The 13922-nt window shown below is 37.2% G+C and overlaps 1 protein-coding gene across 1 annotated transcript; it reads right to left on the bottom strand.

Moving 5' to 3' along the window:
* Positions 1–568: 568 nt before the first annotated feature.
* Positions 569–13585, bottom strand: LOC120115824 (beta-1,2-xylosyltransferase-like). The gene is made up of 4 exons (XM_039136426.1): positions 13575–13585; positions 2022–2661; positions 1381–1530; positions 569–1311 (listed from the first exon to the last, which is right to left on the bottom strand). The coding sequence occupies exons 1-4, from the start codon at positions 13583–13585 to the stop codon at positions 589–591; spliced, it is 1524 nt and encodes a 507-aa protein (XP_038992357.1). The 3' UTR covers positions 569–588.
* Positions 13586–13922: the final 337 nt, after the last annotated feature.

The following is a 13922-nucleotide window of genomic DNA, read 5'->3' on the forward strand; positions in this document are numbered from 1 at the left end:
TTAATCTTTTTTTTTTGTAATTAGTGTATTAATTTTTAAGTTTAAATATAGTTCCTCAAACCTACGCTATATATGTATGCATTGACGGATCTAGAAATTTAACAACGGGTGTCCAAAATTTTAATTTTATTTTCTTAAAAATAATGTGGTGCAATTTTTTTTCCATTTTTCTTTAACGTATCATACTAAATATCACTTTTTTTCCTAAATAATGAAAACGCACTTGCCCCTATAGGGGGCTTAGTGCATCTGCCCCTGTATGTATGTATGTATGTATGTATGTATGTTGTATATGGTTATAGAAAGACATTTAAATTGGAATCAATCATTATCATAACATTATAAATATTTATTTATACTCAAACAACTCGAAAACATTTAAATGGAATTTTAATTATAAAATAAGATTTATCAATTCGATTAATTCAAAATTTTGTAAGTCGACTCGGCTTCAATTTGATGTTCATCTTTACTTTTTGATAATGTAATCAAAATAAGAATTAGCATAAACTAAAAAAAAAATTCAAAGATCAAACCTTAATTTTTGTATCTGTATATGAATTTATGAAAGGATCGACCTTGAATCATTTAGCAACCAAGAGTCCTCATTATCCTGTCAAGCCGATTAATGACAAGTTGAGGATCAGCATATATTCCATGAAGATCAATGCCATGAGCTTCCAACCCTTTCCACTGCGCAATCAGTTGGAAGTGCGGCCGTTTGAATTTCGGGCTAATGATCTCAAGAAGCACCGTGTTCGGTGTTGCGGATACCAGGTGCGTTAGACCAGCACCGTGAGCACCGATGACAACCGAAGCATCTTGAACGACTCGGACCTGCTCTTTCATCGGCATATGAGCAAACAACCCATTGATGAGGTTCACTTTGCATTCAACATGGTTAGATGCCCAACTCGATAGTGAATCGAACACTTCTTGTTCATTGCCGAGTCTTTTTTCAACTGTACCTTCATGGCGTGGATGTGCTAAATAATCTTCTCGACGGATAAACAGAACATTGTGACCGGAGGCTGCCTTACCGGCACGATGCATGTTCACTGGAAGGTCGAAAGCGGCTCTTATCATTTCTCCAAACTCGGATAATCGAGCGGTTTTGTCGAAATCGGGACTTTGCTGAAGATCATGAGCAGAAACTCCATGGCAATCTATTTCTTCGTCGAGTCCTCTAAATAATGGGGTCTCGTACCCCAAAGGCGAGAAAATAACATGGCTGAAGCACATTGGACCAGTGAAGCTTTTAGCGTATCTGAGGCTCGAAAACAATGCATTCCATGTTTCGTCCAACTGTGTCTGGAAAAAAAGATCAACATTAACAGAAGAACAATGACAAACCTAACATGGAATAGTGATTATGTATACCTGAGAATGGCCATCGACAAAGACCAAATGCGGCCGATTAGGCAAGCCGGCCACCCTAGAAGACACGTACGCGCTGTACCAATCAGTGACCGTGTGGAAAAGGTTAGCATACTCCACTCTTGTTACCAGAAGTGTAGGCTCTTCTACCCACTGTAATCAGAGCTTCCCACATCAGAATCCATAAAACCAGAACTAAACAATAAGCATGTAAACCAGCCAATCGAACACGAACAAGTGTATGTTTATATTCGTGTGTCTAATTTTAACCACACAAATCAACAAGAAGAACTAAACAAACATAATTTTTATTCGTATTAGTTCCTTAAAGAACATAGCTTATTCATGTTCGACACAAACGAACATAAACAAACATAAATGAACACATATTTAAATGTTTTTCTTTTTCAATCTACAAATAAATAGTAAGTTGTTGGATGGAAAACACACATGCGAATAAATTTAAATGAATAAATTATCGAATTTTCATGAACATAAATGAACGAATGAACCATTTTTTTTCAAGTTTGTTAATTTAATTAAATAAATAGAAAATCTTATGTTTCGTATATGTTCATTCGATTCATTTAGAGTCCTAACTAAACATTAACATGCAAAAACTTGGAAACGAAATATAATCAAACCTCTTCACAATCGAAATCATTTGCACCAACAACAACAATCGACCTAACCGATTCCCTAATAGGATGTCTTGAATCACCTTCAACAGGTATAAACTTACGCAAGAACCCTTCACCAACAAGGTTCCTTCTCTTTAATCCTCCATGATTACCTTCAACCACAAAAGCTCCATCTCTAAACCTTGGCAGTTCATCTTCTTCCCTTCTGCCAATAACATCCTCAAGCTTTTCACCTCCTCTCGACATCTCAATCTTCGAAGGATCCATCCTTATCTTCCCACCTTCACAGATTGAAGTCCTCAATGTCTCCGAGTAATGACACCGAAACCAACTGGAGGCGACCTTTGCGGGTAAAATATCAGCTACCTTTGTAAACCCATTTCCGAAATAAGCTTCACATGAATTTACAGCTACGTTTGCGTTCATAAACCAAGGCAAATATGATGGGATGATTGGCCAGGGCTTTGACGAACGAGGTCTACGGTATGGGATGTTTGATGGATAACTTTCAGCCGTACGGTGGTGGTTCACCGCCGGATGGTGGTGGTGGGTGGGGTGGATGGACGAGAAGTAATGATAAAGAGTAATGGAGTTGAGAGCAAATAGAGATATGATGATTATGATAAAAAATAGAGAAAATCGCCTCAGTGACCAAAAAAAAGTTATAATATACGATTTTAACCAACTTTTTTTGGATTTGCCAAAATGACCAACAAAATCGCAACGCGAAATAAAAATCGCAACGCGATCCCCAGAATCGCAAATCAGTTTCCAGAATCGCAACGCGATTCTTGAAAATCGCGATGCGATAGTACAAATTCGCATTGCGATTTTCCATAATCGCAACGCGAATATGAAAATCGCAACGCGAACACATAAATCGCAACGCGTATCCGTAAATCGCAACGTGTATCCGTAAATCGCAACGCGTATGGGTAAATCGCAATGCGTATCCGTATATCGCAACGCGTATCCGTAAATCGCAACGCGTATCCGTAAACCGCAACGTGTATCCGTAAATCGCAACGCGTATCCGTAAATCGCAATGCGTATCCGTAAATCGCAACGCGTATCCGTAAATCGCAACGATAATCCGTAAATCGCAACGCGTATCCGTAAATCGCAACGATAATCCGTAAATCGCAACGAGAATCTGTAAATCGCAACGATAATCCGTAAATCGCAACGAGAATCTGTAAATCACAACACTGAAATTTTGGGTATATAACACTGAAATCATAAACTAAATCCCTAAATCGCAACTCATTCCATCTCCATCTATCACTCTCTCCGGCGACATCCGTTCCTATATCCAACGACATCCTTCCCCATCCGGCAACAGGTCTTAGTTTCGCATCTCGTTTGTTTAGTTACAACCATGAAATCATCTAATGTTGATCATGTTTGGATAGATTTGTGTTTTGGAGGGTCATGGGATAATGTTAATGGTGTTTTACAATATATGCCTTTACCCATAAATCTTCAACTAAAATTGTCTTTACAAAAGTTAACTTATGAAACTCTAATGCTACGTGTTTCAAATAAATTGAATTTAGAGCCCCTAAGTGGATTTAGGCTATCTTATCAGAGAAATGGTAAAGTTTATTGTTAACCGACAATGAAGATGTTGAACGATTCATTGCTTACATTAGTGTTTCACAAGATGATGTTACATTGTATGTTGTTGAACCTAGAAGTAGTATTGTTGGGTCAGTAGCGGGTAGTAATCAACTAAGTTTTTCTCAAAACCCACAACCTTTCTCTAATCCAAATCCCAATCAACTTTCAGCACCAAATTCCGGTTTTCGTATTGACCAGTTAGACGATGATGAGCCAACAGAAAAAATTGTGATTACTAGTCAGTATTCGAAATTTGGTCTTGGTCAATATCCGGACTTTGATATTGGTCAATACACGGATTTTGATGATGTTTCAGAAGAAGAAACAGACCATGCGTGTAATGATATTGATATTGGTCAATACCCGAATTTTGATGATGAAACAGCCGTTGCCGAAGAATGTAATGTTGATGATAATGAGGAGGAAGTTACGACTGTGAATGAACATGTTGAACATCCATTCTGTAATTCATATAATCCTGAAGAAGAAAAAGAAGAAGAAAAAGTCCCCGAAGAAAAGAAAATGCCACGGGCGTATAACTGGAATATGCCAGAATTACTTCAGATACCAGAAGAAGAGTTGATAAAGAAAGCAGTTGATTGTTACACAAAAGTTATTCGTATCAAGAAAGATGATTGTTTTGATACAAAGGAAGACTTGAAGATAGCTTTATATACGAAATGTGTGGAAGATGGCTATCAACTAAAAGTTAACAAATCAAGCAAAGATCGTTTCGAAACAAGGTGTATGATTGACAAAAACTGTACGTGGCGTATGATTGCAAAGAGAATAAAAGATTGCAAAATGTTTCAAGTTAGGACTTTTATTGATAAACATACATGTTCAAGAACCCAAGTTTTCCTCACCATAGACAGGCAAACAAAAAGGTGTTGGGTGGTTTTCTGGCTGAGTTAATGTTTTTGAATGGCAGGGTATATCGGGGACATGAAATTATGACTGACATGAATGCTCGGTTCAAGATTAGTATATCATATTCTCAAGCTTGGAGAGCCAAATGTTATGCCTTGGAATTGTTGAGGGGGTCGCCAGAAGCATCGTTTGCCCAACTGCCGGCTTATTGTCACAATTTAAAGCTGAAAAATCCTGGGTCGGTAACTCATATCAAAACAGATAGAGATGGACGCTTTGAGTTGCTGTTTATCGCCATTGGTGCTACGGTTAGTAAATCAATATAATTTTGTTGACTCATTTTTGTTAGTTACATGCATTTCACATTTAAATGATTATATTTCTTGTGTATATTATTTTGTAGATTCGTTCGTTTATTACTTGCATGCGCCCAGTTATTATAGTTGACGGAGCACATTTGAAAGGTCGATACCTTGGAGTAAACTTATTAGCAGTAGCCATGGATGCTAACAATGGGATATTGCCAATAGCTTACGGGGTTGGCAAATCTGAAACCTCTGATTCATGGACATGGTTTATGGGGCATCTTAGGGATTGCATAGGTCCTATTAGCAATCTGACAATCATATCCGATAGGGCAAACTCAATTGACAAAGCTGTTAGAAGGTGTTTCCCAGATGCTTTTCATGGACTTTGTGGTGTTCATTTGTATAGAAATCTAAAATCAAGGTCTGCTGGTATAAAAAAGCACAAATGGACATACTGGAAGGCTGTAAAAGCTTATCGGGAAGTGGATTTCAATAAGCATATAAATTGTTTAAGACGTGTTTTGCCTCAGTGTGCTCAAACACTAGAAGATGTCGGGTTTGAAAGATGGTCAAGAGTACATCAACTTGGAGCAAGATATGGTTTCATGACGTCTAATAGTGCAGAATCAATCAACGCTCTAAGTCGTCATTCCCGGAAATTACCCATTACTATGTTAATGGAGTTTTTTCGAGCCTCTATTCAACAGTGGTACTACAAGAAAAGAAACCATGCAGGTATTATTTCTTTGAATTCGTAACTTATCATATTTATATTTTACTAAGTATTGTTTATTTAAATTTACAGGAACATTGGAACATCGTGTTACACCATGGACTGAAAAAAAGATAACGAAACGTGTTGTGAAGTCAACGTCATGGAGAGTTGAACCATGTTCAAACACTTTGTTTCAAGTACTGGATAATAACTTAAATGGGCTAGTCGATCTAAATGCAAAGACGTGTAGTTGTATGAAATGGCAAACATCTGGTTATCCGTGTGGCCATGTTATAAAAGTTGCTCTTCATTTAAACCAAGATGATTCAAGCGCATACGCTATGGATTGCTACACTACAGAAGTTTATCGACAGACTTATGCCGAGATTGTCTACCCTATTCCACATCCTTCTGAGTGGGACATACCAGATGACTTACAAACAGTTTTGCCACCAGCCATGGACAGAAGGCTACCTGGCCGACCAAAAAGTCACGATCGTATACCGTCTAAGGGTGAAGAGAAGAAGAGATCGACATGTAGTCGGTGCAAGGAAAGTGGTCATACAAGGTTGACATGTGGATCACCAGTGCCATCAAAATCATCTTTTCCTCTACCAAAATATGGATCCTCATCAAAATCCAAAGCTCATATGGTGTGAACTTTGTATTATGTAAACGTTGTTATTCAGTTGTATTATGTAAACGTTTTAACATTTAACATTTTATGTGTATTATGTAAACGTTGCCATCAAAAGCTCATATGCAAACGTTGTATTATGTGGATTTTATGTGTGAACTTTTAACATTTTCAGTTGAATTAATGACTCAGGCCAACCATTTTGACTTAACCAACTCTTGTTATTCAGTTGTTATCACTATTAGGCATGCATTTGACTATCGCAACACGGAAAATACAATCGCAACGCGAAATGAAAATCCCAACATGAAAATCGCAATGCGGAAATGAAAATCGCAACGAGAGAATCGCAATGCGAAATGAAAATCGCAATGCGAAATGAAAATCGCAACGAGAGAATCGCAATGCGAAATGAAAATCGCAATGCGAAATTAAAATCGCAATACGAAATGAAAATCGCAATGCGAAATGAAAATCGCAATGCGAAATGAAAATCGCAACGAAAGAATCGCAATGCGAAATGAAAATCGCAATGCGAAATGAAAATCGCAACGAGATAATCGCAATGCGAAATTATAAACGCATTGCGATTTTCATTTCCGCATTGCGATTTTCATTTCGCATTGCGATTCTCTCGTTGTGATTTTCATTTCGCATTGCGATTTTCATTTCGCATTGCGATAGTCATTTTTGCCTTCAACATAATGCAGATTGAAATCAACAAAATCAACCATTACATTTCAATCAATTAAACAAGCACAAATAAGAATTATGTTCGCATCAATTACACAAATCAACTTTTACAAATCATCTTTTACAAATCAATTAAACAATCAAAAATTGAATCAACTTTTACAAATCAATTAAACAATCAAAAAACAATCAATTAAACTATTGAATCAACTTTTGCAGCTCGACATCATTTTCACGCAGTTCACTTCTGAGATTAACCTGCAGAAACCAAACATTTGTTCAAACAACACTTTCTACGCAAATTATTGAATTCTAATTACTTAACCAAACATTTTCATTTATAAGTATATAAACTTACCAATTGTTTATGGACATTTTTATAACGCGGATGCAGGTAGGCAGCGTCTCGTATATATCGATTTAGCCATATAATGCCGAAACCACAAGCCTACTGCAGCTTTATCTCTATCGGTGGGAGGTAGATACTTGATGCTTCCCGTCGTCAAACGCTCCAACGCCAAGCATACGAGAGGACCACAATCTCCTCTGGCTCCGCTCGTTTGTTGTGGCGCGGTCTCGTCTCTAATAACTGTAATATTGAGCTTCTTTGGCTTCTTATTTCCAGAACGAGTCCAATAATTGATCGCATCCAAGAATTTAGCCAAATGAGAGCTCCATCCCTTAATAACATCTCTTAAATCATCCAATGATATGTAATTTATCATGCTGTCATACACTATTGTCTTAAGGGATGGGAGCTGAAGCTCGACGAGAATCCAATGTTTACGTTCCAAAACAGGGATAAACACCTGCAATCATAAGTAATAATTCATTCATTTGCGCACTTATTTCATAAAACCTTTAAACTCAATCTAAAATAAATACTAACCTTATCGACCTCCCACCATGCAGGATAAAGTTTAGCTTGTCCATTGCCCAAATCAAATGATTCATCTCGTGCATTCTTCAAGTGAACGGCGTGAAAAGACGTCGGCATTATTGTATATCGTATATTTTTATTTTTCTTAAGTTTTCTTATTATTAGAAGACGTGTCACCCACGCATCGATATGCTGTTTTACAAAAAAAGACATATATTAGTGACTTACATAAATTTAAAAAAAAATTAATCAAATTGAAATATAAGAAAAATATAAGACTTACCCCCCCATCGAAATAGCCATTGTCTTCGACCCCTAATAATACGCCCCACCAAGGCCGTTCAAGCAACAAAAGATATCATCGGTGAGCTTGCATATGTCAGTGAAACACCCCTTGCTCCGCTCATGTAGATAAAAATCAACTGCGGTCTTAGCCCAAAGGGTGTTATCCAAAATTGTGTCCGGTAGTTGTTCCCTCTCCTCTTCAGATACCGGTATGGTACTGGCCGGTAACTCATACGAGAGCCAACTCTCATCCATCATGTCCGGAACCGGTGGGGGTTTCTCAATACTTCGATATATTACCCCATGTGAATCGGGCTCTGGAATGGTGGGAGGGACCTCTTCAACGATGACAGTTGCCTCTTGAACGGTGGGAGGGGACTCTCGAGGAATGATATGGGGGCCTCTTCAACGATAGGAGTGGACTCTTGAGGGATGACAGGCGAGTCGGGCTTCTTCTTGCGGTGTCTTCGCACTATTGGGGTGTACGGAGACTTAATAGCACGTGCACGCTGTCTGATGCGTGAACTCCGTCGTGCAAGCATAACCCGACGTAAAGCATCCACTCTATCGGGCCGTTAAATAATTAAATACAAAAATCAGTAAATAAACAGACATGATATTTAAACAGTGAAAACAAAGACAAATATGTTTCAAACTTGCATTGTATTCACCCAAGTCATTATTCTATCATAGTTCACAAAATGCATCAGATAACAAAGAAAAATATGTTTCAAACTAATACCCTGAAGTTAGTATTTGTCTTTGATTTGTCTATTGGTTGAAGTAATGCAATCCATTCAAGTTTCAATTTGCAGAAGAAGAAATAGTTTACTTTCGCAACACGAAACTTAAAATCGCAACGAGAAACCAAAATCGCAACGCGAAATGAAAATCGCAACGACAGAATCGCAATGCGAAATGAAAATCGCAACGAAAGAATCGCAACGCGAAATGAAAATCGCAATGCGATTTTGGTTTCGCGTTGCGATCTTGTCGTTGCGATTTTGGTTTCGCGTTGCGATTCTGTCGTTGCGATTTTCATTTCGCGTTGCGATTTTGGTTTCGCGTTGCGATTTTAAGTTTCGTGTTGCGAAAGTAAACTATAAATTCTTCTGCAAATTGAAACTTGAATGGATAAATTTACTTTCAACCAAAAGACAAAACAAAGACAAATACTATTTCACAGTGTTAAAGAATACACAGTTTAGCAGAATTGGCAGCAACCGAACAAATTTACTTTCAACCAAAAGACAAAACAAAGACAAATATATTTCACAGTGTTAAAGAATACACAGTTTAGCAGAATTGGCAGCAACCGAACAAATTTACTTTCAACCAAAAGACAAAACAAAGACAAATACTATTTCACAGTGTTAAAGAATACACAGTTTAGCAGAATTGGCAGCAACCGAACAAATTTACTAAGCAATCTAAGTGAAATGGCTAATCTAAGTGAAATTACGAGTAAATTTATCATTAAGTTAAATATGGAAAATCTTAAACTTACCTCGTTGCGTAGAGTATGAACCTCATTCTGCAACGATACTATCATCTCACGTAGAGCGGCAACCTCACCACGTAAAGTTGACACCTCCACACGCCATGCACCATCGTTATCGCGTAGAGTACCGATCTCCTCACGCAAGGCATTGACCTCATCACGTAACTCCCTTGACTCATCCCGTTGAGGTGGAGGTGGAGAACAGGGAGATAGGAGTCGTGGCATCTTTGCCGGTCGCCTATCATGAGGTGATGGTGGAGAAGAGGCTCGATGATGTGACGAGATAGGTGATGGCTCTCGTTCTAGAGGTGTATAGTCGTCACGATCGGGTGATGGCTCTAGGTGAGGTGATGGCTCTCGAATTGGAGGAAGTGGATGCTGCTCATCATCCGTGCCATCAAAAAAACTCTGACTAGCTTGCCACCAATCAGTGGCAAGCTCTTCCTCCGTGGGTGACAGTCTTTGTAATGGAATGTTGGCCTCCTAAAATATAAAAACTCAAACAAAGTTAAACGTCTACTATTAATAACTTGTTTATATATTATATGAAAGTATTTGTGTTAACTTACATTATTTATTGTGGCATATGGTATTAAGTCTTCCCAATCCAACAGAGTTTTCCTCTTCCAGGAAATAGCCCTGGGAATATCATTTGACGTTTTTATTGCATATGTACGCATGCTGGGGAAAGCCTCGAATATCCAAATCTACAAACAATATAATAACAAAATTAGTAATTGTTAAATAATTAATTATAATTTTAGAAACATTATATAGAAATTCTTACCTTAAAGGCCCAAACAAAGCCTGACAAAGTGTATTTGGACCCATCGCCCCGCAAACTTTTGCGGTCATCAAAGGCAGACGACAACTTAGTCCAGGTAGCTTTCCATATATACGAACCCCACGGAAACAGATTCCATGCATTCAGGTCCTCTACCAATATTATTAGCTCCCGATGAATAGGTTGTCTGGCCTCTCTGCCTAAAAGCCGGCATACACAAGTAGTAGAAGGCATACTCGGACAACATCGACGTCTTCCATCCGAGTGAAACCAGCTTTCTTATTAAATAATTTCTTCAGGTCGTCGACATGTAGGTTCGGCTTCTCCATTGACTCATCCGGAAAAACCCGGGATAACCATGATGGGCGGGCGATATGACGAGTGTACCGGCCTACATCATCGTGTCCGAATCGTAGACCAGTGATTAAGCAGAACTCCTTCCGCCCAAAGCAAGTATACGCTGGTGGAAAATGAAACCATATCTCTTCCTCACCACGTTGTATACTGTCGGGTAGATTTGATGTCATGGTCTGAAGCCACAAATGGGTCAAATTAGCATCTCCACCCGGATGCTGTACTCTCAGCCATGGCCCGAAGCAGGTTTCCTCAAACAATTGTCTTTGAGCAGGTGAAAGCTTCTTTGCAATTGTAGTGGCCAGGCTGACTTTATTTCTCAAGGTCAATTGAGCCGAAAAAAATTTCTACAAAAACAATAAACATACCAAGTTAGATATACCAAAAACTACACTGTGAAGATATACCAAAACAATAAACATAAAAAGTAGTAGTTTATTCTTGAAACTAAAATTTGCAACACTGTTTTGTCTTTTGGTTGAAATGAAAATCGCAACGAGAGAATCGCAACGCGAGATGACAATCGCAACGAGAGAATCGCAACGCGAAATGAAAATCGCAACGAGAGAATCGCAACGCGAAATGAAAATCGTAATGCGATTTTGGTTTCGCGTTGCGATTCTCTCGTTGCGATTTTCATTTCGCGTTGCGATTCTCTCGTTGCGACAGTCATTCTCTCGTTGCGATTTTCATTTATCTCGTTGCGACTCTTCTGCAAATTGAAACTTGAATGGATTGCATTACTTCAACCAAAAGACAGAACAAAGACAAAGACAAATACTAACTTGAAAATCGCAACGAGAGAATAGCAACGCGAAATGAAAATCGCAACGACAGAATCGTAACGCGAAATGAAATCTAAGTGAAATGGTTAATCTATTATTGAAATGACCAGTAAACTTATCATCAGTTTCAATATGAAAAACCTACAATAATGCAAACATTTCAAAATAAAAATAATTAAAAAAACTAACCCTCGGAGGTTGATTTTCCATTTCTGAATATTGTGAGGGATTTCTGACCGTGAATGGTTGTGAGGGATTTCGCCGGAGATGGGGACGGAAATCTTCGGAGATGGGGACGGATTTCTTCGCCGTAGAGAGTGAGAGATGGAGATGGGACTGAGTTGTGATTTTAGGTTTTAGGTTATGAGTTGCGATTACGGGATTTTTGTCTTAATATTCTTTTTGTAATTTGAAAATAAAATACGCGTAGCGATTATAATGGCGCTTTAAATATCGCGTTGCGATTTACGGATACGCGTTGCGATTTTATGTATTATCGTTGCGATTTACGGATACGCGTTGCGATATACGGATACGCATTGCGATTTACCCATACGCGTTGCGATTTACGGATACACGTTGCGATTTACGGATACGCGTTGCGATTTATGTGTTCGCGTTGCAATTTTCATATTCGCGTTGCGATTTTTGAAAATCGCAATGCGAATTTGTACTATCGCATCGCGATTTTCAAGAATCGCGTTGCGATTTTGGAAACTGATTTGCGATTCTGGAAACTGATTTGCGATTCTGGGGATCGCGTTGCGATTTTTATTTCGCGTTGCGATTTTGTTGGTCATTTTGGCAAATCCAAAAAAAGTTGGTTAAAATCGTATATTATAACTTTTTTTTTGGTCACTGAGGCGATTTTCTCTAAAAAATAATACTTCCCTGTTCATGGGTGAATTTTTCCTCTTATTATGATAGAAATTTCGTATTTTAGAAAAGTTGAAACTCGAGATGGAAAATCTCAAATGGGTTGATATGATCAAACTTTAATACTTTAAGGGAAATTCAGTTAGTATCATAACGATGAATATATAATTTTGTTTTGATATTGTACATATCTATCATATCTTTTCGTAGATTTCATTGATAAAATATAAAACTAATTGATTCTTAAATGCAAAAAGTAAAAAAATCTAGGCTGAGACCAGTCACGGATCAACATTCTCCTATACCTTTCTCAAATTCGTTGGTGTAATTTTCTTGAATTTTCATCACAAACGGTCCAAATTACGGTAATGCATGATTCATTTAAATATTGAAAGCCGTGGTCATAAGGGCTTGGTATGCACAAGGCAATATTCCTCTCAGATAAGAAAAGACCGAGTATTAGTATGGGTTATGAGGGCAGTTTACTCTTTTCGGTTTGAGCGAAAAGTCACAATCGATGATATTATTATTTCTTTTAACGTTGGTCAAATAATTTTTTAACGACTCTTAAATTTGGTGTTAGGTGTAAAGTTATTATAGTTTATAGTAGACTAACATACTAGATGAATATGATCAACTGATGATAAACTTTAACTCTGATAGGTTACGTGAATTTGCTAGAAATCATATCAACTGGTTACGGCTTTTTAAGATTAGATCTTCTAGATCATTCTTTTGGTAATATTTTTCTGAGAGTTCTCGAAGAATATTGAGTGTTTGAGACTCTTTCTTCGAAGATGTTCTTATAGGAAAATTCTCTAGAATCTACGAGATGCGATGAATCCCTAGCAAAGGTACAACATTTTGTCACTGTTGAAAATATTTTGATGTTCCGATGTAACAAATAAAGTGTAAATGAATTTTAAGATTTTATATTTTAAAAATAATATTCGATTAAATTAATCGAATATAAAAAATATTGCTCCAAGTTTTCAAATGTCAATTTTACTCCTTACTTAAGTGTAAAATTGTGTTTCAATCTTAAAATATTTTTAAAACAATTTTTACAAAGTATTTCGAACCATAATCAAGCCAAAAATAAGTTTTATATAGGGAGGTACCGATACACTCTTTGAATGTACCGATACCCCTAAATTTCGAATGTAATAAGGGTTTAAATCCCTAATTTCTTCATTTTGTTAAAATTCCTAAACCTAAAGCACCTCGCCGTTCGTCCCTCTCTCTCACCCAATCTCCATTTTTGCTTAAATCAACAAATTTAAGTCAGATTTCACTCGATTTTCAACTTCTAAACCTGATACAATCATCAAAATCGTGCAAACAACTCAACATTCCACTCAATCTTCAATTTTTCAAGGTAAACTTTTCTAAAACTATTTTATTGATTTTTTAACATAGGACTAGTTTTAATTAGTTCTAGTTTGAATTAGTGATCGAGCATTGCTTGTATTATGATTTTATACTAGAATCTACAACAAATTTCATCAAAAACACAAAATTTTTCAATTTTTTTAAAAATTTTCAAAATTTTCAAAATTTTCAAAATGATTTTATTTTAAAATTGTTGTTTTTGAT

The sequence above is a fragment of the Hibiscus syriacus genome, unplaced genomic scaffold (assembly GCF_006381635.1).
Source record: "Hibiscus syriacus cultivar Baekdansim isolate YM2019G1 unplaced genomic scaffold, ASM638163v2 tig00000910_pilon, whole genome shotgun sequence".
NCBI classification, from domain to species: domain Eukaryota; kingdom Viridiplantae; phylum Streptophyta; class Magnoliopsida; order Malvales; family Malvaceae; genus Hibiscus; species Hibiscus syriacus.